At 40.3% G+C, this 27,476-nt stretch overlaps 2 protein-coding genes across 2 annotated transcripts in view; one reads left to right on the top strand and one right to left on the bottom strand.

Moving 5' to 3' along the window:
- Positions 1-210: 210 nt before the first annotated feature.
- On the top strand, positions 211-6,233 carry LOC138592034 (receptor activity-modifying protein 1). Its single transcript, XM_069662645.1, has 4 exons — positions 211-301; positions 2,850-2,895; positions 2,998-3,133; positions 5,975-6,233. Exons 2-4 carry the CDS (start codon positions 2,850-2,852, stop codon positions 6,231-6,233), a joined length of 441 nt encoding a protein of 146 aa, XP_069518746.1. The 5' UTR covers positions 211-301.
- Positions 6,234-13,483: 7,250 nt separating this feature from the next.
- The window catches only part of slc4a3 (solute carrier family 4 member 3), a 54,048-nt gene continuing 40,055 nt past the window's right edge, over positions 13,484-27,476 (bottom strand). The window contains exons 10-23 of the mRNA XM_069662644.1: positions 26,474-26,642; positions 25,556-25,658; positions 24,903-25,087; positions 24,073-24,292; positions 23,527-23,742; positions 23,299-23,447; positions 22,984-23,178; positions 22,643-22,843; positions 21,665-21,754; positions 21,399-21,565; positions 21,035-21,288; positions 18,944-19,113; positions 16,568-16,741; positions 13,484-14,636 (exon numbers count right to left, since the gene is read on the bottom strand). Coding sequence (XP_069518745.1) covers positions 14,559-14,636; positions 16,568-16,741; positions 18,944-19,113; positions 21,035-21,288; positions 21,399-21,565; positions 21,665-21,754; positions 22,643-22,843; positions 22,984-23,178; positions 23,299-23,447; positions 23,527-23,742; positions 24,073-24,292; positions 24,903-25,087; positions 25,556-25,658; positions 26,474-26,642 — 2,371 coding nt within the window. The 3' untranslated portion in view covers positions 13,484-14,558. The remainder of the gene's footprint in view (positions 14,637-16,567; positions 16,742-18,943; positions 19,114-21,034; positions 21,289-21,398; positions 21,566-21,664; positions 21,755-22,642; positions 22,844-22,983; positions 23,179-23,298; positions 23,448-23,526; positions 23,743-24,072; positions 24,293-24,902; positions 25,088-25,555; positions 25,659-26,473; positions 26,643-27,476) is intronic.

The following is a 27,476-nucleotide window of genomic DNA, read 5'->3' as shown; positions in this document are numbered from 1 at the left end:
CAGTTCGGGTGCCTCTGGGGGGCTGTGTGTGGGACATGTCTCTGGGTAGCATGGGAACAGCTCTCCTCAGCCTGGGAAAGGAAGCAGCCTGTCCATTTCTGTTGCACAATCCAATTAGCTCTGAGTTGCACCGATAAGAAACTGGACCAGATCACACAGAGGCTTTTTTGTGACCAGTTGTGCATTTGTTAGTTGGCTGGTTAAATGATTTGAAGCATCTTCAGCACAGGTTCTGATCGAGTCTTTCTCCAGAGATCCACAAGGAAACAATTCTGCTGCAGACAGCGACGTAAAAGCCGGGGTATGTCAGAACTTTCCATACTTGGTGATGAGCTTTGCTTTAAAACTTGCTGCATTTAAATGATAAATCTGTTGAATGCAAAAACTGATGCTTTTATTTTTTAACGTAACATTATATGAGAGGATTCAATTTGTTTAATATACTGTATGTTATAAATTTGATTTCCCATATGGAACTGTAACTGACTAACAGTATTTACAGTATACGGTACAGTATTTCTTTCTACCCAGACATTTCTTGTGTGCATATTTTACAAATCCGTCTCTGGCTGCTTTCCACTGCTGACATCTGTTTTCAGAGTCTCCCACGAGATAAATTCATTAATTTGAGGGAATGTCCAGGACACAGATGGCCGTCACTTCTGTTTCGTTCAGAGCTTTACAGCTTTCTCTTTTCAAAATGTGCAGCAGGACACAAGTTCAACATTCAAAATCCTGCTTGGAAAGTTGTGTAGCCTAAATGTAAAGGTAGGATTTAAATCAGTGAGTGAACAATTTGTTCAGTTTGACATGGACTCTTTTTTTCACTCACTCTGAATATTCATAGTGTATCAGCTTTAAGAAGAAAATGTTTGCATAGAGGTCATGCATCGCCTTGTGATAAGGTTATGCATTTAATAAAAACACTACTCCCACTCAACTGTGGGGGAGGAAATAGACAAAATGTCTTTTTCCAGCAAGATAAAGCACGGCTGTTTGTGCCAGGACATGACAGATATCATGATTAAAATGAGGTTTTGTTGAATAAAGAGGAAGCAGAGAACTCACTGAGACTTGAGCTGAGCCACCAGTTCCTTAAGCTCATCACTTGTTTTCAAAGCTGCTCCTACATGACTGATACAGAACACTACAAAATCCCAACCCGTGACACATTAAAGGCTAAATATGTGACTTTTATCCAGTAGATGTCGCACTTGAGCACCTGCATGAAACCAAAACGAACTCCATACAACAGCCCCTGCTACTTTTTCTGCTCTACTATGTAGCACCAACTGAACATAATTATAACAGAGCAAACAATCGAAATGGATTGGTAGGCTTGTACAGGCTCATCTAGGCAGCATGCATGTTACAGCTCGAGCTGCAGTAGACCGCAGCCTGCATTGTACAGCTGCGGGCTAACGTTAGCACACTTTAGTTTACTATGCATGTTGCTACAGCCCCCCGCTAGCATGGTTAACTACACAGAATGACCGTGGTATGATAACGCTACAGAACACTAAGCAAGCAAGCAAGCGTAAAATAAACAGTGAGTTAGCTATCGTCCCTAATGTTACTCTAGTACGCGTACATGAAGTCGCATGGAACGTGGACGCAGTCCTGTCGATGTAAACAAAGAGCTGAGCACAACAAACACAGAGGGAGTTTGACTTTACTCTCTTTTTAGGACGTTATTTTGCAAGGATATATGTACATAGGACACACTTGATTTCAGATATATTAATGTGTAAAATGTCGCATATTAAGCCTTTAATGAAGAGTATACAGTATTTATCGCAGCTTTGTTAATAAGCCCTAAGCAGGCATGCATCCATACACAATGTTTCAGTGATAACGAGTAATTTCCGGTTCTTTTCTCGGCTTATTTATGTTATCTTGAGATACAACGCTTAATCCACTACCTTAGTACAGTACAGCGTGCGTAGCGAGGCAAACATTATCGGATAGCTAAACACTAATAGCTAACACCGGATAGCTAACTTGACTGTAATCATGCTAGGTAGGTCATGATGAAGAAGCTTGAAGTGAGTTTTCATAGATAACTTGCACGCTCGTTTACTAAAGAAACAGCGTTGTATGAATCGTTTTTTAGTCATGTAAAACTGTAACAATACAAAATGTTCCTATCAAAAATAAAATATGAGCAGAAATGGTTTCTATAGACATACATGAACTACTCCACTCACAAACAAAGCTTATCCAAGGCTTACACAGGCGGATGGAGCTGGATTGAAAAAGTGGTTTGTTCTCTAGTTTCCTTCAAAGGAAAATGGTGTTATCATTAATGCATGACAGGAAATGAGCTGCTGATCACGTGACTGACGATCATGTGACTCAAAACACCCAATGACAGTGAGAACATTCAGAATAACAGAAATAGGCTACATGCCACTATAATATGAAGCAGAATATTTAAGCCGAATGAAAACATGTTACATTACAATGCTGGTTTTCCCGTGATAACAAGCAAATTTCAGTTTCAGAGAGTCAGAGTTGCAAAAGCAGAAAACGAACATAGAAATGGCATAATTTACAATTAGTGTCGGCAATGGCCCTTGTAAACAGCTTTGTAATCCCCAGATAATGAGAAAAAAAGTCGAGATCTCAAGAAAACAACTGACATTAACTCGTTATCACAGGAAAACAAGCTTTGTTGTCGCGAGATAATGAGATGATTAAGGCAAGATCTCGAGAAAACAACCGGAAATTACTCGCAGTTAAACAAAATAAATACAATGCATGTCTGCTTCGGGCTTCTGTACATTACAGAATTATGATAAGTAATATTTTCTTAATTACTATGATTGTATTTTTTTTTTTTTAAATAGATGGTGTTGACTGCATTCTTTCTGGCACTAATCTTCATCCGGACAGGTAAACCAGAATTTCAGCTTAGTCAGCTTGACCTCGATAGACGACATGGAAGCAAAGCAGTCTACAGTCACCACTGATACTCTCAATGTCTGTTTTCTTCAGGAGTGGCTTTGAAATTTGTTCCATCATGTGACCAGCACATGTTTGACAGTAATGTGGACATCTGCCTGTCAGACTTCAACAGGAGCATGGAGACGAGAGGCTATCGGGACAGATGCCCCTGGCCTGGTTCCAAACGGTAAATTCACGCCGATTTCTCACATAGTTCTAGTTTAAACCTGCTTTTACATCAACTCATTGGAGTTCATCAAATTCATGTCTTTGAACCAGGACCTGTTATTTGGATCAAGTAGCTGGTGAAAATGATTAATCTGTTTGCATATTTTAGTGCCGTTTAGGTTTACACAACTGACCTGGTATGTTGGTTACCCAATATTTAAGATGAATTCAGATATTATTTAAAACTTTTTACATATTTTGGGGTCTAAATGACAACTTGGAGCAAAAGGTTGCTCCAGTAGGTCTTTTCAGGTAGGAGCCGTGAGATGAGCTGCCATGGCTGCAACTTGATCTTTCTGGGCAAATACTCACCATGAATTTATGTCGACTAAAAGTGCTTGTTTTTGCCATTTCAAAGTGTGTTACAACACTAAAAAAGAATGATAATTTTAAGCTAAGCTGATCCTTTTTTTAAACTAGAAACAGCCATTAAATGCTTTCTTTAATGCTACCAGACTTGTATTGACTTGCACAGAAGTGGTAATCTCGAAGATCTCAGTTTTTGTTCTCTTTGGCGGCACCAAGCGATAAATGGTAATTGTTTTCCAGACTCTGTTGCATGTGTGACGTCCACGGTTGGCTCCGGTTGATTTTCCTGACTGACGGTCGCTTTCCTTTTTAGCCTGTTTGTTCAGCCATTTACTCACAACACTTGCAGAGAGCCGAAAAGCAGCCTCTTAGCTCCGCCTACCCTCTCTGGCAGACCAACCACTGCTGGCTGATGGATAACGCGTCACTACCTGGGCGCCGTTTGTGACTTTTTCTGAAAAAGTCGCCACCGACACCCAGTCTGTAATACTGCAAATGCAAAGGCTTTCATCAGTGGGCCATAGGCTCAATCACCATTGTGTTACCTCATTTGGCGATAGATAGAGACTTAACATTTATCTAAATGAAAATCTTCCAGATTATTGCTGTAAAAGGTTAGCTCACAGGGAACACCAACACACAAATTAACTGGTCAAGGCAAATATAAACCAGAAACTCCTTCTGTGTTCTGAGAATCAAAATTACAGTTTTTAAATAGGGCACAGGTTCAAATATACCAGAGTTTCCCTTTAAAGGATCCAGACCAGGATCAGGGCCGAGACATTAAGACATTAAGACAACTTAATGATATGATAAGATGTTAGTGATTAGCAAACAGATATTATTACCAGAGCTCAACATTGTAGAGGCAATAGATATAAAACAGGAATAAGGCTGGGTATAGTTGCACATTATGCACTTTTTATGGACTTCTCAGTGATGATATATGACCTTGAGTCATGGGAAAGTCAGATACTTTCATGTTTCCTGGCTGCATTTAGTACTAATTACTCAACTTGTAATGAAAAAGTACTCGACTGTTGCTCCTGGGCTCATATTCCAGACAGCAGTTGTTTGTGGAGACTTTAGCTCTTGCTGTGCTACCTACAGTAGACTGCAGTAGATATTAATTATAGCCGTAATAATCCATATTTTACTGCTAATATGGTTTAGGGCTGAGTTCCCTCAGAGATCAAATGGTGTGTAAGGGTGGAGTGTCAATCATCACATGGAGCCCTGTATGTTGATCAGTCCTCCAGCTGTCAGGCTCAATTGCCTCTCAGTGAATGTTTTCCATACTAAAATCTTGTAGTGACAACTGCTCAAGCGATTTATGCTGCTGTAGTCAGGCTATGGTCGCTTCACCACCCAGAGGAGGTGACATGTCAAAACTTAGCAGTGAAATTTAAGCTTCCTCCACAACATCAGTGAAAGATTTCTCCGTTTATAAAAAGCTTGGAGTCGCCAAGGCTGGATGTTTTTGGCTCATTTTGCATTATGTCAAAATGCTCATGCATGAATATTAAAGTGGTGGCTTTAACGGACTACACCGGCGATAGTATTCTTTCATTAACTTGAAATCATATTTATACATTTTTCCAAACCATACTGTAGCTCATTAAACCTTTCGATCCCAGAGCAACTTTTCATAGAGATTGATTTACAACAAGTTAGCTTACACTGTGCACTATATCTTTGAGCATCACTGCAACAAACATTTGTGGACCTATTCTGAGTGTTTCTTTTACACCCTACACATAAGCTGTGTCCCAATCCAGGGGCTGCAGCCTTTGAAGGCCATATTTGAAAGCCGATTGCGTCACAGCAGCGCCTCGAAGGCTGTCCCAATTCTTGTTTGAATTGGTGGCTTCTTACACAGCTGAGAAATACATTTTTAAATGTAAAAGTTTTAAAACTGGACTTATGTTGGCCTGACTAGACTTCCTGTTACATGTGTAATCATTAAACATCAGCGTGCTAGCCACACAGTTGGAAAGCCCACCGAACTTTGAACAAATTATCATTGTTCAAGTCTTTTTTGTGTCTTTCTCAATGTTTAATGTGGATTAGATTAGTAGAGTGGTTGAGGTTCATTTAAGTATGATCCATAAAAGGCAAAAAAACCCCACTGAAATTTCCCAATAAATTAAAAATGTCTGACTTCCTCCAAGAGGATTTCTTGATACATCTAGGAGTAACGTGCAGCGGGGGCTCCATTGTTGAAATATTGTATTGGGTGCTATGGAGCCATTATACCAACCCTGACACCTACATCATATTTAAAGTTGAGCTAGTCTCTAATAATGAACTTCCTGTTTCATGGCAAATAATGTCATATGTCATTAATGTTAATACAATTAGCATAATGTGACTCTAAGCCTCCGGATTCATATAAATTGTAAAAAATCTTTAAATGTGTAGTGAAATCCTGACTGCTGGAATCATTTTAAACCATCTAACTCCTGTCCTCTGTCCCGCTCTCTCCCTGCAGGGTTTACAACAAACTGAAGGGGTGCGTGGACGACTGGGCGAAGGCGTCTTGGTGTAGGGGTTGCGGATCTCTGGTAGACAAGGTCTTCTTGGAGGTCCATCACACATACTTTTGGCACTGTGGACAGGTCCAGGACCCCCCACTCTTCACTCTCATTATGTTAATAGCACCTGTTATCATTGCCACGCTCGCCCTGCCAATTGTGTGCTTTAAACTCGTCACCTGGAGCACAGAGATGCCCGGCACTCTGGGGCTGTGATCTGCTGAGCTGACAAAGGAGAAATACAGTATTTTTCAACCTGGGACATGTTGTCGTAATAATTGCGGCCATTGAGAGACGTGATAACTTAAGTTCAAGAATTAATGCAAACACTGAGTCTGAAACAAAGTTAAACGTAGCTGCCAGAATAAGCTAAGTATTTAGCTAACTAAACTAGACGCCTTCACATTTGTGATTGCTGGTTAGTTTAAATATGTGATGCAGTGTGGTACTGTCGCTTTAACGTGTGGTCATTATTAGCACAGACGTAGTATTTGAATTAGTGTCTTCTTTGAGAAGACTATCCAGCTGAGAATCAGGAGGATGATCATGAGGCATCACTTAGAGCCTATACCATTCTATAACCAGAAAAAACTAACGAATAAGGAAATAATAAATAAGGAAGAAAGACAAAAAATACAGTAGAAATGGTAAGCAACCAAAAACAATACATTATAGGATGATGGAGAAACAATGACTTATAATTTAATTAATGACAATAACTAACCAGGGAGCTAATCTATGGGTTTACTTCTGGTCCAACTCATAAGCAAGTGTTTGAATTGATTAATAAGAAAAGTAGTTTGGTTTATTTTGTAAGCTTTAGGAGGCTCAAGCTGTTTGCCCAGATTTAATCTTCCCATATTTCCTGAGGGGAGGCGGCTGGTGCACAGTTTGCATGACCCTTTGTCCCATCGTCAGAACCACCACAGTTAGAAAGATAAAATTCACGTTCTAGTACTGCAAGTACGGCTACTTTCTTTTAAATTAAAGATACATGAACACACAGATCGAAACACAGGCCAACATATACCACTATAGTATTACAATCTGTTTAAAGTAGCGAACACACATTTTAAATCAGGAATATTATACTGTATAATTGTGCAATTACAGGCATTAATTTGAATGATATGAAAAGTGAACCACAAGTTATCACTAATTGTTCTTCCAAAGCAATTGTTCAACCATTAGTTGTTTAAGTATTTTTTTCTCCTCATATGTCAGATGTTCTGTACCTTTAAATGGCTGCTTCCTGCATTAAGCATATGATTAATTCTGTAGACATAAATTTATACTTGACTGTGTAAATACTTTTCTGTGAATGTCTCAACTTTCTTGAGCTCATTATTTTGTCATGTGTGCTGAAGCCCACCCATCTGGTACCTAGAGCAAGTAGAGAAAAACAAAACCTTATTAATGATTTACTGCACTGTTAAACACCAACGTCATTCCTAAAGTCTGTGTGACACTATGTGATAACCTGTAATGTACTGCTGTTTTTTTACACTGACCAAAAAGGAACGATTCTGTTTGTATTTGAAACACATAATAAATATTTATTTCAGACAAAAAAATAATGTTTTCCAGTTGTTGCTGAAAACTTCTTTACAATAGCGGGACGGACCTGCTATACAAGTGTCAGTCTGCGGCATGATTGCAAACATACATACTGGATGTCATATTTATCATCAGATTAGTATACACCAAGGGATTATCGTGTGAATCATCAAAACAAAATAAAGAATAATGAAGCAATGTTTAATGACTGCTTAGGATGTGAAATGATGGTCGAACTACCCACTGAGAATCAACACCTAAATCTGCAGCTCTGTGTGGCTCTGGCAACTCTGCACCTGCACAGCACGGACCAGAGATGATGTAAACAAGAGGGTTCAGCTCAAAGCAATCCAAAAAGTAGTGCACTCTTCTTTTTTCATAAATTGCTGCTATACAATATTTGAGTCTGGTCTTTCTGATTCATTGTTCAAATGTTGCTTTCTGTGCTGTAGAGGAAAAAATCACTTTGTGACAAATGCTGAAGTTATGGTGTTTCTGAAATAACATATTTGTCACTATACTGAAATCAGACCTTTTATTTTGAAAGGTTTGAAGACAAAAGAGCATTCACAAAGGATTTGTTCAATTTATAACTTAAGAAATCAACAAAATGTAGGAAACAAATCCTGCTCTGGGATCCTTTGGCTTGGAGTTCAATTCAATTCAAAAGACACCATCCATCATAACTCTGTTTTTCTGGAGGGAACATCAATGCGAACAACCTTCGCCATAATACTTGATCTGGTTTCATGTATCTGATTTAGAGTTATATAATAGTCAAAGCTAATACACTATATCACATGCTGGAACTCCAAGATCACCAGACGTCTTCACTCAAACCAATGACGTTAAATCAAGAGAGGTTAAAAAACAACAGAGCCAAGCGTTAGAATTGGGTGGGTGGTCTGCTCTGCTTCCATGGAGGTATAAGGTGACGAATTGTGGGAACTCGGAATATTAACACGGCAGAACTTTTCGAGGGTCAAAAAACTATTTTTCTTTTAATCTTGCGTGTTTAACATCCAGCTCCCCGACAGGACAGAGTGGCAGCACCGTACCTTTTATTATCTTAAATAATACCCACAATTCAACTTTTTCTCTTGGGTAAACACGGGAAGGATGTTTAGCTAAGGATACGTTCCGCAGCCCTGTCGTGGCTCAGCTCCACACATACCCAGACACACCAGTTATTGTCATAACAGCAGCACGTGGACGTGTTGAACAGTCTAACAGAGTTGTATTCTCAGACAACAAAGGACGTCCACCCTCTGACTCCTTTAACCACTGTGGGCCAACCAGCGGAGCACATAGTCGTACTGCATTCAGATCGCTGATGCCAGGTACTGCGGCCAAAGAATTACTGGTCAAAGTCACATCAGGTGTCAATCAGCCAATTTAATATTTAGAAAAAAATGAATGCTTTCATAATAAATCTTTTTTAAAATCTAATTACACATTTTCAGGGCTCTATTATTTACAGGTCAAAATGTTTTCATCACATTTCTCTGCACTTAAGTGTAAGTGTTGTGCATGTAATTAAGTGATTATCAGCCTGTGCTTGTTATGTATAAGTAGATCACTGACGCCACAATTCTTCATGCATGAACTAATTAAAGCTGAAATGAAGCTAATTTATCAGGTTTATCAGCTTAAAACACTTATTTTGTAAATAACATCGTCAGAATATGTGTCAATAATTATTGGGTGACAGGCTTTAACACAACATGCCCGTTTTAAATGATAATCTCAAAGATTTTCATTTAAATAAATGTCTGTTAAGTCACTATCTATCACCGAATGAGGTAACACAATGGTGACTGAGCCTATGGCCCACTGATGAAAGCCTTTGCATTTGCAGTATCACAGACTGTCTGTCTGGTGCGACTTTCGCTGGAAAAGTCACAACGCAACGCCCAGTTAGTGACGCATTTTCCATCACCCAGCAGTGGTTGGTCTGCCAGAGAGGGTAGGCGGAGCTAAGCGGCTGCTTTTCCGCTCTCTGCAAGTGTTGCGAGTAAACAGTAATCTACTATGGCAGAACAAACAAAGAAAAGATCGATGATTACATACAACTTCAACAATAAGTGAAAATCCAAAGAAAAAGAAACAAATTGGACGCTCAGATGAAGCAAACAGTCTGAAAAGGAAAGCGACCGTCAGCGACGAAAATCAAGACCACTGTCTGGATATCTGGGAAGTTTATCGCCATACGCCGCCAAAGAGAACAAAACTGAGATCTTCAAGATTACAACTTTAAGTCGATTCTTCTGACTGGATGACACTCTAGATCAATTCCAATGGCCTGTTCTGCTTTCAGTTGGCGCTAACATGAAGGAATATAACCTGCCATAACACAGAGAGTGTGACTTCAAAGACAGAGAGCAGAGGAACCCTGACTGCTCCCTAACCGGGCTTTAGCTTCTGCAGTGCTGAGGTCATGACCTCTGTAGTTTTATTCCATGTACTAATCAACAGTTACATTTGGTTTTAAATACTGACACCAATACTATTTAAAAGTTCTTACAAATTTGACTTTTTTAAGCAAAAATGACCAAATACATAAATGAAAAATATATTTGTGACACTATAATTTAATTCCTGGCAGAGGGGGAAAGTTGACATTTAACAATCATTTCACACAATCATTTAGGAATACTCTGAGGCATAAAGTTATTCAAAAAAAAAATACAAACAAAATAAATTAAAATCAAATAAACATGTTACACTTTCTTCTCCAGGTCGTTTTATAATAATCTCTGGGCGTGGAGGGTTGGCTCAACATCAACTGTGTGCATACATCTAACACATAACCTGTCTGTTGTGCTTAAAGCATCCTTAACATTCAACCATCACTCAATAGCTTTTGTCCTTAATGGGGCTCCATGAATCGGAGTCAGACTTGCTAAACATGACCAGCACCACCACGTGTCTGAGAATACAGACAACCTAACGTTTACATTCATTCATGTCATGAACACAGTGTGGCCAAGTATAAAGGAGAAAACTTATCATCGTCTTTGCACTCAGTTTGCCATTCCAGTCTTTATGAACCCTGAAACACAAACACATGGTTCAAAAGGTCCTTTAAATGTGCAGCCTATTTTCAATGAACCTGCTATAGAGTGCTAATGTAAAGCACATTCAGTGACTCATTAACCTGGGGAACTGCAGAATTAAACACAGACTGCAGCAGGTGCATGTTTCACATCAAAGTATAGCTTGAAATGTCGGTCCGAAGAGAACAAAGGAGGGGGAATAAATAAAGTCTTAATTTACAGTTAGTTTCCATGTGACTGCGCCGGAGTAAACACATAATTCTCTTCACTTGACCTCCTTCTCTCCTTTGTGTGACACAAAAGCCTGCACTGTAAGCCATATATTTTTACATTGCAAGTGTTGGATTGCCTTGAACGCTTTATGTACACAAAAGAGACAACAAACTGAAAGGCTGGGAAGCAATATTTACAGATCAAAGGTCAGTTTCCCCTGAGACAGAGTTCTTGCATGGCTCTAATGTAGGGCATGGTTATTTGAAATGAGATCTACTAATCTGTGAGGTTTGCATACAAAAACGCTGCTACACTGCTGACCATTAAAAGCATGTTTTGTTTTTGAATGTCATAATCTGTACTTTACTGTTTAGCACTTTTTTTTTAGTTGATTGTATGTCTGCAGATGTGTAAATACAAATATATATGAATATATGCGTTTTTTCTTTTTTTGTCATATTTAATAGCTATTTACAAAACCCTCCTCAGCTGCCACACTGTCTGTCGACTGATTCCACCATGTATTTCTTTATGCATTTCAGCAGATACAGTGAAGAGGTTCACAAAAAATATGTGGAGGGATAGAAGGAACAAAAAAATCGACATAAAATTTACATTTGTGCAAAAAAATTCTTCAATTTTATATTAGTTAATCATCCACATCTTGCACCTTTCTGAGGAACTTGTCATCTCTATTGTCCATAAATGTGATCAGTCATCAGAGAGTTCAGTAGGCCTTTTGTTGCCCTGCAGAGTATTTCATTTCACCATTCAAATCCAAATGCATCCACTTCTATCTTTTTTCACAAAACTTTTTGACTACTTTGTTTGAGAACGCTGACACAGAACATCCTAGAATAGTCCGTGTTGCACTGAGGCCTCATTCATTGATTCACGCTCTCAGGCTTAAATCTTTTGTTAACCATAGACTGAATAAAAGAAGTGCACATAGCCACTGTGACAAAACCCATCTGTTTGTGAACCCCCCTTTCGAAGCCGCGATTTTAGCATTTTCGACACATCTTGTTTTTCTAGGACTAGACACGACTGTATTGGGATGGGACTCCTTAAAAACACAGTATTTACTCAGATGGGCGTGGCTCTGTGACCATCAGAAGGCTCAGCGCTAACTGTTAGCAAGCTAACTTTATGTAAACAGGTTTCCTTTGAAACAAGCCTCACGTGCGGAGCGCTTAGTTACGTTTGCCGCATTGGGCTATAAAGAATTAAGTTACCCGAGTGTATTGTTAATGTGGGTTAAATGCCCCAATAACCCCAACTTCAGCAGTTTGTCAACAAATTTAAAGTGAATCGCACCTCATGTACTGTATGTCTTCTAAGCTCATTTGGGCATTTATTGATACAAGATACTTCATTGATATCAGACCCCCATCTGACTATATTTTTGTATCTAATGTCAATATATTTTAGCATTATTTAGTTGTTCATATTTTCCAGTATAACATTATAACGGTCAAATTGAGAATTTTCCCACAGTCAGGTAGAAGTCATTTGAAAATCTGCAGGGAAGTCTAGTCATGGTTGTAGCTGTGCCAACAGCACAATGAGCTAGAATCTAAGTGTACCTTTGTAAATCAATGATCACAAAAAAAGTAAAAATCATCTGTTTGAAGTTACAATCAGATGTGAGCTCTCCTGCAGGTTTAATCTTGGAGTTAAGGCAAAAATTAGGATTATAAACAACTTTTTAGGTTTAGTTTTGCTAGCTTGTCCAAAAACGAGACGAGCTAAATGTGAGTGACAAGAATGGGCATCAGACACACAACACTCTGTGTAACGCAGAACATAAGACACCGCCCCCAGGTGAAATACCGTGTTTTAAAGGAGTCCCGTATTGGGACGTCAGGGTGGATACATATTGGTCTACTCTATCCTATTTGTCAATCACAGATAGCCATGCCCTGAACTTTAAGCATACCCTGCTTTTCCCCCAATTTTAAATGTTTTCTTTTTACAATTTTTGAAGAAGACTTTAAACTAGCGACTGACACCATGAACTCAATAGGAGAATTTTTCACTGAGGTAATTATTCACACCTGAAGAAGGGTCCTTTTCTCATCTGCTTCTATGCAGCCTGACTTCTTTTTGCAACCAGCGGAGTCGCCCCCTGCTGGCCATGAGAAAGAATGCAGGTTTAAGGCACTTCTGCAATGGCTTCACTTTTAAAATCAACAGGCTACGTCCACTTGTTTTACACAGTCTGTGGTGGAATGTTTGTCTCTGGTACGCTGGCCTTTCACAAAACTGTACGCAGCTAAATAATTAGGTCTCTCATGAAATTTCTACGCACAGTAGCTCTAACAACTGGTGTTCTGTGTAGCAGAAGTAGTGTTTCTGAAAAGTGTCACAGCTGAATGGTAATTAAAATTCTATAGTGGGCTTGAAAATATAGGAGGTGAAAACTGAATCTCTGGGCATTTCAAAACAACTCTGAACACAGATGGTACATTATAATTCCAAGCTCACAGTCGTACTGTACAATGCATCATTCATACACGCTGCCAACACTCAACTGTTCCCCAGCGTTTTCAGTGCTTGTGTGTTTGCTTAGTTTCTATGCTTTTCCACTCCAGTGTGGTTTTATATTATTCATGACATGTGTGAAAAATGCACCACGTTATGGAAATACTGCAGAGAGAGATGAAAGAACGGGTGAATAATGACATTTTCTGTTTTCAATGTGTCAACCTACACAATGTTCTTTTTATTTTATACTCATATAGCTATAGGTATTTGGAGTCTAAACACCACTAAGAATCTGGCATTAAGTCCAAAGGTCACAAAGTAAATAGGTACAACAAAGTAGAAAAATAAGGTTGAGACCATGTTAGCTATTTACTTACAGTATACATCCAAGGTCACAATAATAGGGGAAGAGTACTGGTATGTTGGGCATTAAACACCTAACAAAGTACAGTAACACCCCGTGAAGAGGCTTGCACAGTCTCTGTAGAGATTTTGGCTTCATGGGGAGACTACATTTAGGGAGGAGGCTTTGCGCCAGGGAGCTCGGTTGGCAGTGACAAAAGTGAACTTTTGCCCAGTCAAAGTGCTCATTACTAGAAGTCTGTACAGAAAGGAAGAGGACTGCTTAACTCCTTGTTTGCACATCATTGCAACCTATTGGTGACGGCAGTGGTATAAAGAAACTGGCAGCTATGTTACATAGGCAGTGGAATTTAGAGCTTTGGGATTCAGGGTCAATCCACGTGACAAATTCTGACCTTATTTCCCACCTTCAGGCAAAAAAAGGGTTAAATTATCCCGCTCCCTGTAGTCATAGAGGTCCCCATCAACATTGCACTTATTCCCAAACCTGCAGAGTAATTAAAGGGATAGAGAGGATAAAAAGGTGGTTAAAATGTTCATGTTAGTTACATTTTTTTGCTAGATTTGCATCGTCCACTTCAGGTAGGGTGCTCCGAGTTTTTTTCATGGCCTCTGACACAATAAAATCTTCAGGGAGTTAACAGAACACCACCATGGAGATCATCAGGGGTGTTATTTAAAAAAAAACTAGGCTAAACAAAGGTAAGAAGGGATAATCAAGCTAAAGTTTTCAATATTTTATAAAAACCATTTCGGTATCTCCCCCCGCTTAGTCGTGATGCTGAGGTTTCCAGAGAGGCTCGCTCTGATTGGTCAGAGCTGGAGGAGGGAGGATGGCGTCCAATAGGCAGGGTCCAATTTAAATTTATACAAGCATGTGGATCTCGTTGTACTCGTCTCGTCCGTCTTCATCAAAGTTGGGAGAATCCTCGTCGCAATCCAGCTGTGGAAAGACAAATTATCTTCAGTCAATCACATCACAAGGTTTGCTCAGAGGTCAAGTGGAGTAAGATGCTTGTTCAGATGAACTCTGGTGCTCTTAAAGCTTGTTCAACAGCTGCCATTTAACACTGGTGCTGACTCAGCTAGGCCTTGGTCTGCTTCCAAGTCTCATAATCATGTTTGATTTGAGTTTGAATCAAACAGCTAAGTCACTGTTAAATCTGCTAATTATAAACTAAAAAGTGAAATATTTTGTGAAAATTGTGCATTTCTTTTCCCACAGAGAGTTAGAATAAGTCACATGTCTTTATGCTAAATATGAAGCTACAGCCAGCAGCTGCCTAACTTAAAGGAGCAATTCGCCCCCCTGGAAAAAGTCATGGTCAGTCAAAGCTGGTGTTCTCTGTAATCAATAGGACCAATAATATTTGAAATTGGCACCATAGCTGTGGAGAAAGTTGTACAAACAGTTTGTGGTTTCGCCCATTCTACATTCCTACAACACCCAGCGTGCATTGCACCCCTCCCTCTGAAAGGAACGGCCCAGCAAGAGACGCTGCAGTGAAATATTACCGTTTCACTGCAGGCAATGGCTCAGAGCGGTACAGAATCCGAAATACGACAAGTCTACATTTCAAACCTGATGATTTTGAACGAGACATGACATCGGAGGCGGGCGTCCTAGATTGAGGAAGGGTAGTTTGGCAAGCTCCCTGGCCTCCGCCAGCTGAAGAGTTTTACGTAGTCTGGAGGAGGTTTGCAGGGCCCATTGGAGAAGCAGATAGCGTCCTCCAAAGGCACAGAGCCAATTTGCATTTTTTTTCCTACCATAATGGCATCAGCTCCCCATAATAGCATGACAGGACTGAGGTTGAAAATCGGCAAAATGGCCCTTTGACTTAGCCTACATTTGCCGCACCACTTCAGTTCACTACTTAACATGTTCATTTGTGTTTGATCTTGTACCGTCTTTGCAAGTGTAAAACCAGCCATTCGCTATTGCACAGCGAGTTGTGTGCCCTGTCTTTGCTTAGATAAGTACGCCAACTGCTGGCACCAGCTTCATACTTAGCATACAGACATGTGAGTCGTATGAATCTACTCATTGAACTCCCAGAAAGAAAGCCCAAGTGTTTACCAAACTGTCAAAGTATTTCAGAAGCTCGTCTGGTTAAAGCTCTTGGTTCGTTTGTAAAAAGCTGGCGTGTACATGAAGTACAGTGAATTAAGAACGAAATGGCAACGATGTACAGATGATGTCAAACTAAAGGAAAAACCTGAATGCTTGATCCCTACAGTGAGGGGTAGGTGACGCTCTGGCATGGTTTCGATCCACAAGAGCAAAACAAAGAGCAAACATGTTGAAATACAGTGAGAGAAAGTAATCTGCTTCATTCAAAGGTGAAGGTTAGAGGAGTGAGGATCCTGACATCATGGAGGTCCCAGTAAGGTGTACAGCATTTCTACAGTGCTTTGGGTTCATGAGACCTTTGGACGAACACAGCATGAATGGTGGTCAGGTTCAGAACTAGGCTGTTTACCCTAGCTCCTGAATAAATTGACATTTTGGAAAGGGGGGGGGTTTAATGTCACAGTGATGACATGTATGGGTTTGGGGGATCTAACCAAGAAAACAAAAAGGATGGACTGTGATTCTTTTTCTGGTCAGAACTCAGAGCAAAAAGAAATATTTGCATATCGAATGAAAATATTTGGAGCACAGAGCTGTCCATAATCATAAGGGAGGAAATCATTTGTAGTTCATTTGTAGGGTTTTCTTCATGGACTGTTAGTGTTAGGCAGATATAAAAACATGCCAACATCCATCTAATGTTAAATCTGCTGTGAAATAAGTGTCCCCAGGCGATGTGGGATCAGATTATCGTGGCAAAGATTCAAACATTCCTGGACCGTCTCTGCTACCAAACCTACCGCCTGCAGCTCACGTTCCTCGAAAATCCTGGAGAGGACGAGGCGACGCAGCGGCACCGTCATGATAAGGACGAAGGGGAACGCCAGGGAGGCCTCGGTCGACTTCACTACCCACAGAGCCACAATGCATCCCAGCTGCGTGATGGTGAACATGTTCATACGCCACGTCTTCACCTGAACAAACACACATGCTGGTTAGAAAACTAGAACCCCTGGACCACACAGTACAGACATACAAAGATATAACACACACAGCTGCTCAAAGACACACATGAAGAGACTTTAAACTGAACTGAATCCTAAAGTTTCCCTGCATGAAGAAAATCTTGCATGTTTTTGGCTCCATCTAGTGGAAAATGTCATATCTAATATTTGTGTTAAACATGCTGGATGGAATTTTATGTGTTTTCACTGTGTTTTTTACACAAAACAAAAAGTGGTTTCAATGACACACATACAGTTTAATGAAGAGCCACGTGCAGTAAAGCCATGTGTCATGATTTGTAAGCTGAAAACATCTGGCGTCCTCTTGTTGTTTTCTATTTTCATTTATGAAATGCAAGTGACAACACAAATCTTTATTTAACGATGAATTCTTATTGTGTTAACTCTGAAATCTCTGTTCCTGTTTGTTTTAGGGTTCATTTTAAGGTTTTATTTTTTCAATCTTTAAATGGATTAGCACCTCGGTACATCTCTGAGCTCCTGCAAGTCTATAACCCCTCGAGGTCTTTGAGGTCCGCTGATCAGCTGCTTCCTGTTGTTCCTAAAACTAGGCTGAAAACGTGGGGTGATGGAACGAGCTACCACCCCACGATAGGATGGCCCACCACCTTACCAACTTTTAAATCCTGTTTTTAATGTTAGGTTTATTCCTTGGCTTTTAACCCAGCATGAGAGTTGAGTGGTCTCTGTCTTTCTGTGTCGTTTTATTGTCTTATTAATGTATGTTTAATGTATTTTACGGGCTTTTATGTGTTTTTTTGTATTTTAAAGTCTGTGCTTTTATATTTTATGTTTTTTCTGCGCTTTATTTCTGCTTTTTAATTTCACTATGCCTTAGGTTTTTTTTTAAATGTGCTATATAAATAAAATGGATTGGATATTGGTATCCAATCCACACTGTGTCATACTGTTCTTTGATTTACTTTTGTAATTAAATATACACCAACATTTTGATTTTGCTCGTCTACTTACGGCTGCAATCATCTCCTCCTCCTATTTTTCCCCTATGTTTAATAAGAAAGAAAAAAGTGCCTGCTTTTACTTGGTTATTATTCAATTTAAATCATTGTTTTATTAATTTATTATGCAAGTGTTGGCCACCCTGAAGCTGAACCATTGTATGCTCCATGTAGGATAGAAAACACACGTCTACTTTTCCTACAGCACACCCAAAGTCTTTCAAAAGTTGCCGCGTTTTATTATGAAATTCCATCTACATATTATCATCAAATAAAAGAGTTTCTTGTTTTTAAAGTCAAGTACAAACAACACAAAAATCCCCTTTGAACAGGCTTACAGTGGGAGTGATCAGGGATATGATCATCAGTACATGTGCAGTGGAAAAATGTACTCATTAGTTTATTTGAAGATAATATGTTGAATCTTTTTATTTTGAAATTTCCTCCTCGTGTTTCTCAGTGAGACAGTGTTTTCGTGGCTGAGCCTTAAGAGAAAAACAATAACAAAGAGAGGGGAAAGAGGGAATTTCATCATAAAATCAACTTTGGAGCACACCCACTTGTTTTGTCTACCTTCATATGTTCTTGGGAAATGTTTTGCACTAAGAGTGATTGTGAATTTTGTCTCCTTTTAGTTATATTTGGAGGTAACTAGTTTTAAGACAGACACAACACAAAGTACGTTTCACTAGTATCCTAAATACAAGTTATATTTTGCACATGTCGACTTTATATTCTGGTTTCATACTTAATGTACTGGTTTTATTAACTTTCTTTAGTACTTCTATGACTGATGATCGGTGAGAGAAGCCAAAACCCAAACTGTGTTTATCCTCCACTGTTTAGGAAACTTTTGATTTGGGGTCAAAACTGCAGGAACGGTTTCTTTTCTTCATGCAGTTTGGAAGATGGTGCCTGCTACTCTGTGTTGTTAAAGAGATATCAAATGTGTTGAATGTGAAGAAGTTTAAAACTTGGATAGCTCTAAAAACCTGAACCAAGATAATTCATCATGTGCACACACAAGTCTAAATAATCTGGTTAGTCTTTCGAAACAAGCTAAAAACCAACCCTGCAGACATCGGCTGCCTGAACTTTGCAGCAGTTACCGCTCGGCTCGGTCTGGTTTCTCCATCTCACCACTAATAACAGAAGGACGAGGGCATGTAAACATTCTCATTGCTTGTGTTACCTTGGTGACGTAGATGTGGTCAGGGTGATGCTTGGCGGGCGTCACCATCAGTGTGATGCGTTCGTACAGTTGGATGCCTGTCAGAGAGGTGACCCCCATGTACAGGAAGATACCAAAGAGCACAGCCAGAGGGATGAGGCGGAGCATGTCTGTCATCACTATGGACATGCCTGATGGGTAGAAAGACGAGGTTATCAAATGATAGATTTTTTTTTCGATATAACAATATGCAACTGTGGAGAAAATTATTCATTCAACAAAGGAGCGGCCCTTATGACAAACAGGCTGTAATTACTGTTTATTTGAAACATATCCATTGTTAAGCTGCGTTGGTTGAAACCCTACTTGAGTTAATCCAAAGGGTCTTATTCTTAAGCCCAACAGCATTTCAATCAAATAAAAGCTCAACAATCACGATGAGTCATTATGATTGTGGACCCAAACTGGATCAAACTTTACTTAAGACAACTTTGGGAAACCACCCTAATTGAAACAAGATATTCTGCTGGAAAAAAAGTGCTAGCCAGTGGAGAGAAACAACGCTGAAATTGAAATTGAGTTTGACAATTTTCGTTTTTGGAAGAATAACTGTTGATGCCGGGTCATTTTGACGACAACTTTTAAACAGAATGTAAAGTTATTTTTAAGCTGTTAACGAATTCATGCCTCGAGAATGTCAGGAGCTGCAAAGGTGGCGCTCTGTAACTCTGAGCTCATGTTTGCTTTGAAGACGAATAATTGCCTGGAAAAAAACAGCAATTTGGAGAAGTATAACAGAGGAGCAGCTTTGTTTGTGTGTTAGATGGTTACTTAAATATCAGTATTTTCAAACAACACACTCTCTTTTACAAGAGAAAATGCTCTGAACTTAGTTTGGAAAATTTTCACTGAAGCTGCAAGCATGTTAACTTCTATAATAGAGAGCAGTTATGGGTCTTTGAAGCGATTCAGATCTTCAAATCTCGTTCAGCTGCAAGATTAGTTCATGAGACTTGTTCACCAAGTCATTCAGTGACATTTCCGGTTTGTCCGTAATGACAAAGAAACAACTCCTTCCTCACTCTCACTCGTTTATGAATTGCATCGCATTCACTGGTCTTCTTGTAAAATCATCACGATATAACAGTTACTTGGCCCAACTTGTCCGTTACAAAACCATCTGACGTTATAATGTCTTAATAAATAAACATAATTTAGTTTGTGTTCATCTGTCAGAGGTTTACACTTCTGTAAACTGGCTTTGTGTGCACGCCTGAAATACTTCCGCCCCACTTTCGTTCGTAATCGTATCGTTCACGAGGACCATTCTCATTCAGTGGACGAGTGAGTGAGAGAGTGAGAGAGCGCCACATTCTGCCAAGTGATACGTTCCGTAGTTCTCCAAACCACCAATGACATGGTCATTTGATAAATACAGCCCTCCTCCAAAAGGCAGTTGGTGCATGCTAACATCAATCAGTCCGGTTTTCTAAAAGGAAGAAGGAGGGGATTGGGAAGCTGCAAGCAGAGACGTTAACATCAAGCGAGAGAGTATTGAATGAACGGCAGGAACGAATCAATGCCTGGAATTGAACGGATCATTGAATTCACTAAAAAGATTTGTCCTTTTTGAACAAATTGTTCATGACCGAAACATCTCTATTCCTTTCCTTCCCAGATACTCTTAACTGTGACATAGTAGCGTCTTGGCTCCCACAGGGCGGTCGTTCAAGTCCTGAACAGTAACCCAACAAAACCAGCAGCTTCTAATGTCCTGCTCCTTGGCTTGGAAAAAGACACTATTGGTAAGCTGTTAGCCAGGCATGCTGACATTTGCAGCTAACGTTGGAGCAGATAAAAACACTGTTTAATGCATTCATTAACATTAGTCCTTGTGCTTTTAGATAGGTTAAAAAAAGAAACCACTCTCTTTAAGATAGTGAGTATCAATCTCACTTCATACACACATTTTTCACTTGTCTGGGAATATTGACAGGTTGCGTGCCTATCGACAGCTGCAAAATTTTGATTGGCTGATCACAGTTTGGTGTTTTGGTTTCAGCAATGGTCATATGTTTACCTCCACACTCCCATCCTTCTCTTTCCTCTTACCGACAAGAACAGCCACGAAAAGCCCCGTCAGCCTCTGTTCCTTCACCTCCTGGATCATGGGCTTCTCGCCGGGCGCCGTGGCTTTGCTCATGACAGTGAGGGCATTGACATGAGTGACGGATCGCACAGTTGCTGCGGTGAGCCATGGTAGGCCGAAGAGAGGACAGATGGCGCCCAGGATGACAATGAGCAGAAGATCCAGGTGGAAGCCCGAGCCTTTAACCAGCCGACGCTCCTTCTTACTGACTATCAGTCTGATCGATTGGAGGAAAATGGTTCATTTAGAAATGTTTGTAAAGAAGAATACACGCACAGAGATTCTACTGACAGAGCATGACCAGTGTACATAATATTTAGTACGTACGAAGTGATCTGAGTTTCCATGAAAATGAGGATGAAGACAAGAAGGGCAGGTACGACAGACGCTCCCATCATCCAGGTGGGAAACGGATGCTTGTCACCAAAGGGACTGATGAACCAACCTCGCTTATCAGGGGAGGTGACTGAGAAGCCCGACGGCACGTCCAGTTTCTAAAGTAAATACAAATATTGTTAACATCCTGAGAACACTGACTTCATGAAGCTGTAAGGAAAATGGTGTGAGTTAAAAATAATTGAAATTACAGTTACCTGTGTGTAAGTGTCAGTGATGGCGTAATCCACCAATACTGAAAATAAAATTGAGATGGGGATGCCGAAGTCACCGATGATTCTTCTGGCCTGGAGGTTATTGAGAAAAAAACATAAATAAAATCAAGTCAGTATAATTCTTAACATATAAAAGTTTACTGTTTAAGTGATAATCTCGAAGATTTTCATTTAAATAAATGTCTGTTAAGTCACTATCTATCGCCGAATGAGGTAACACAATGGTGATTGAGCCTATGGCCCACTGATGAAAGCCTTTGCATTTGCAGTATTACAGACTGGGTGTCTGGTGCGACTTTCACGGGAAAAATCACAAGCAGCGCCCAGTTAGTGACGTGTTTTCCATCAGCCAGCAGTGGTTGGTCTGCCGGAGAGGGTCGGCGGAGCTAAGCGGCTGCTTTTCCGCTCTCTGCAAGCGTCAGCGAGGAAAATCAAGAGTTACAACCGGAGCCAACGGTGGCCGTCACAGGTGCAACACTGTCAGGATATCTGGGAAGTGTGCTCTTGTAATTACCGTTTATTGCCATAGGTGCCGCCAAAGAGAACGAAACTGAGATCCTCGAGATTACCACTTTAAGTAGATTCAAAAGGCACCATGTGGAGTTTTTGAGCCGTGGAACATTGTTTTTAAAATGGACCCTGTTTTGTTTGTTTGTCATACACACGGATAAGGACACACATGCTGGTTGTAATGTGCCGAGAAATGAAGCAAGCAGGAAGCAGAAAGAGGAGACCACAAGGTGGTGTAAAAGTAAACGTGCTGTAAACAATGCAGGTTTCAAAATATTCAGAAAACCAATTGCAAGTGTTTTCTGAGAAAGAGAAACAAAACGTTTTCTCACATTCAGGACACAAACAATGAATTTTGGTCTGGAACACACAATGTCAACATGACTTTGTTAAAACTCCACAAGATGCCTGAAGTTCATTGTCTGAAAGAGACTCAGTAAAACGTGGTACCTTGCCGCCTAAAAAACGACTGTTTCGGAATTTCCTGAGGAAGAAAGCAACAAAGAAAGTGCCCATCATGAGGACCAGAGACAGAAGAGCAGTGTTTGGCTGGTTGTAGACGGGGCCTTCATAGTCCCGAACCCCGGAAACCCCGGAAGCCGGTGTAGAGTCAGTAGGATATATTGCCATCAGAGGATGTTCATGAAACACCTGGAAACACGAGGAAAATAAGACCGTTATAGATAGGATAAAACCCTATTCTTGGATATATCAACTTCCATAACAAGCCCTGCATCATTAATCATGACAGATAGTCTCTTTAAATGGGAACATATGCATTGAAAAGTTACCTTGAAGAGCTTAGAGAAAGTCTCGTAGATGAAGATGAGGGAGATGAGGAAAGCAAAAATCTCTTGGGTGAAAGGCGAGATGTAGCGCACGAGGAAGCTGCCCTCTGCGGCCACCATCACCAGGACGATGAAGATGAGCCAGAAACCGATCCACACCCGACCAGTCAGGTACTCAAAGTTGTGAGCCTGACAGAACTGAGTGAAAAGACGGACATGTTAACAAGATGGCAAAAGCATGGCACAACGGGAATAAGGTACCATAGAAACTGGAGTATGTGGTTGAGATTCTGGTACAACTTCTTCATTTTAAAGTACCTTGTAGTAGGCTTCTTCAAACACCAGTAAAGGTCCTGAGAAGCCGATGATGAGGAGGGGCTGACCACCGAGCAGCGAGAATATTACACCAAGAGTTGCAGTTGACACAATAAGCTCTGTCACTCCCATCATGCCTTCTGTTTTCTCTCCTGCATGTGAAAAAAAACAAGTTCAAAGCACCGGTACGACATTTACATAGAACCCAAATGTCTTGTACTTTCAGTTTACCCAGCAGGCCTCCGAAGGTAATCGTGGGCGACAGTGCAGCAAAGTAGATGAAGATGACGGCGGCGAGGCACTGCATGTCAAGGGCATCTTTTAGGTCGCTGACATATTGTGGGTAGCGGCGGCGGATGTCGTGGATCAGGCCTCCGAAAGGGATCCCTGAGCGCTTTAGTGGGTCCACCTCCTGGTCTCCCTCCTCCTCCTCCTCTGGGCTCACCTCTAGGGGGAGTGACACAGGCACCGTTACATGACGACAATACAATAATTGCAATTATCTTTACAATAAAGTCTCCTGCAGATTCATATGCAGCTGAAACTAGTTCCTAACAAATGCAAAATTGAGTCCTGTTTTAGTGACTTTTCCACACACAACAGTGCTCAGCTGTTTAGATCAGGGTTTTTAACAATCCTAAAGCAGGGAATGCTCTGCACACAATTTAAAAGCAGCCAGACTAAAGAGTTTTTGTACAATCAGAGGAACCTCTTTCTAACCTAGTAATTGAGGATTTGGCTCCAAAAAGAGGCTCTTTAAAGACCCTGACAGACTACCTTTGTTGTTAAGCTCGATTCCAGCTGAGGAGTGCTGCCTCTTGAGTTCTCTTTCTTTCCTCTTGCGCAGCATTTGCTTCTGGAAGTCAGCCACGGTCTTCAGGAGGTCTTTGCCTTCCACGTCTGAGGGTGGAATGACGATGCTGCAGTCCAAGAACTCATTGATACCATTCAGGAGGTCCTGTCTGTCGTCAGCAAAGTAGGCCACCTCATGGAAACTCTGCAAAACACAGTTGTATGTCATTAAGAAACACTTAAGAGGGCCCATTAAGCTAAAGGGATCTGCTCTATTATTCATACCTGCAATAACTGTGTATATTTAAAGTATCTGTTAGTAGCGAGAGTCGCTTCACTGTGAGTCTTATTAGTGGTTTATTACTCCTATCAATTTTCAGCTTCCCAGGTGTCTTTGGTGGCCGTATACAGATGTAGTCAATAGTTTTCAGCCCTGGAAAGTCATTTTGTTAAATTCAATGCAACATGAAAATAGCCAAAGGGCTGCTTAATTGGCAACTATTTTGCATTTTTTTCTCTTTACTTTGTAATATCAAGATCAATTTCTGGGTTCTTTTCTCTGCAGGACTTTTTCTTTCAGTGAGAATTGTTAAAATACAAATATGGAGACCCTTAGATGTCCTTTACACACACTACAAGTACTTCACACATGTGACTGCAAAGCAAATAATCACTTTTCCAAGTTTTCAAAAGTGTTGGCATATTAAAATAATACTTAGTTACTGAGATTAGTCATCTGTTGCATTCTATTTAGTGACTCAGTGCTTCAACCATGTGACTGAAATGTGACTTCACATCTTTTAAGTTTCAAATACCTTGTCAGACATGAGAGTGGAAAAGGAGCGCCCGATCTCGTGATAGTCCATGTTTGATTGACTGGGACCAAGCAGGACGAAAAGGAAGCGAACAGGGACGGGGACCTCCAGGACGGACTCCAGAAGGACCGCTTCATTCAGCCTGACAAAGGCCATGGCCGGCTGCTCCAGAAACTCAACGCAGCCTGACAGGAGACAACAGCAAACCACAACAAAATTAAGTCATGGGAGTTTTTCACATCTCTGCATGACGTGTGGCATATTTGCTTGTCCTCATTAACATCTTTTGTGGTGCTTAATTGCTGTCAAGGCTAAATGAATACGTCCTGTAGCTTTACACAGCATCGCAAAGCCGCTGCAGTGTTGTTGACTTAACATTAACAGCAGAGTAACACTTCAAACTTCAGTAAAGACAATATTTGATGAAAATACTCAAACAAGTATACCATTAGCGGCGAGTATGACATTTGTTTGGTGTTACACCAATGTATTTAATGTATTTAAATTCTTGTATGTTGTACTGTATGTGAGGGCTAGCCGGATGGAGGGTTTTCAACAAGCAGATCCAACTCTTGGCAGTTTCTAAGAACAGAAGAAAATAAAAGGCATAATTCCTCTGACTAATATACTTTGTCAAAACTAACAGAGCTTACCAACTAAAACAATGACAGCTTCAGCATCTTTGGGAATCTTGGCGAGCAGTTTCATCGATCTGGCTGCGGCCGGATGACTCTCAGGCAGAGGGTGGAGAGATTTCTTGGATCAAGAACAGAAGCAAGATTAGCCACATTATTGTTTCGACCAACGTGATGTGACACCATAATATGGCATGGAAGCAATAATGTGAGAAGAGCAATATATGTATGAAGAATAATAATCTAATGGCCAGGAACAATTCTTTTCAAGCCATGCAAGTGTGTGAGTGGTTCTTTATGTCCAAACAGAATTCTTTTAATAGGCTGTTTGAAATTTGCCAACATTTTAAGCCACGGGGAACATTAAGATTTCACAGTTAATGCATCAAGAAGCTTTAACTAGAAGCACCTGTAAGCTGACTAAGAACATAATTCAACACATGTGGCGCAGGGAGGCTTACTTTCTCCGACTTCAAGAACTACCTACACGACTTCTGACCTCATGGAGGGTGTTTCAAAGAACAATGCGAGAGCCACGGGCCTCACATCAGGACTTTAGTGTAATCATGCTTAAATCTCCGCTTACTGCTGATTCTTAGAACTTAATTCAAACCATAAACTAGAACGAGACACCTCAAAATCGCTTTTATCTCTGTCCATTTAGATAGCTGAGTTCAATTATCCTTGTGGATTCCTGTCAAAACTAGTTACTCTGGCTTTGGAGAATCGTATTTACTGTGTGGGCTGCCTGCGTTGTTTCAACTATGTCACAATCTATCATCATCCAGATTTCATATCTCTTAGATCTTTGCCAACAGCTTCTCAAATGGACAGAACTAAGTAAGTGTGAAGAGTTAGGATTGCTGTTAAGCTGAGGTCAAACAAATCACAGATAAAAAATAGACCAGGGGAACTTACAAACAGGCTGACAAACACGTCTTGTTTTGGGTCGTATACAGGCCCTTTGTTATCCGGATGCTCTTCGTGCTCTTCTGCCACCAGGGGCAGGTTGGTGTCATGGACGTTGTTGTGATTGTAGCTGCCATGACCGAGACTACTGGATGATTGGTGGCGGTGAAAACGGTGTTTCAGATCACTCGGGTGGCTGTAGAACAGAAATAAAAAAGCCAACCATTAATGATAGCATACAGCACAGCAAGCAGCTTTTGAGGCTGTACGTAGACACAACAGTGCTCTGCGCTAAAAGCTAACATCAGTATGCTAATATTCTTTCAGTAAAATGCTGCAGCACTGATGATTAGCAAGTTATGTTTACCAGTGTCACGTAGTTTTAGTATGTTAGCATGCTAACATTTGGTAACGGGAATGCCATTAGTTTAACATGTCTTAAACCAAAGAAAGACAGGTACAAACAAACTATGTTAACCTATAATGTAAGGGAATCGTCAAACATAACAATAACTCATCCTGTGGAGAACATAAATAATATATGTAGCAAGTTTATAGTAAAAATATTATTTGATTAAATTAAATTATAATTGATCTGCAGCTTTTATATTGGTCCATCCAACAGCTGTAGAGACATTTTACTCTTAACCAAACTTGTTCGTCATCAAACAAACTTCCCTGGATAAACAGTCAGGGGATGATGAAAGTCAAGTGGATGCAACGTCTCTGAATCATTAATACCTGCACCAAATGTTGCACCAACTGTCCCGCTGATGTAAAAATAGTTCAATGGATAATTAAAATTATTGACGTGCTAGTGGTTGTAGGTGTAAAGATCGGCAATGAGGATCCATCCACTGTGAATCATGAATGTCTGTAGCAAGGTAGATTTTCACTAAGGACAAAAGTTGAGGAGCAACAGACTAGCATTCTTTAAACCTGTTAGGTTGAGCAGTATGTAGACACACACATTATTAGCTCCCTCTTTCTTGTGGCTGGCTGGAAGTGGGCGGGGCTTATTAATTAACCT

The sequence above is a fragment of the Semicossyphus pulcher genome, unplaced genomic scaffold, assembly GCF_022749685.1.
Source record: "Semicossyphus pulcher isolate SPU_LCO1_2020_fin unplaced genomic scaffold, fSemPul1.0.p SCAF_15, whole genome shotgun sequence".
In the NCBI taxonomy this organism is placed as follows: domain Eukaryota; kingdom Metazoa; phylum Chordata; class Actinopteri; order Labriformes; family Labridae; genus Semicossyphus; species Semicossyphus pulcher.
Note: the sequence above shows the minus strand (reverse complement) of the source record. Positions and strands in the feature narration are given on the sequence as shown.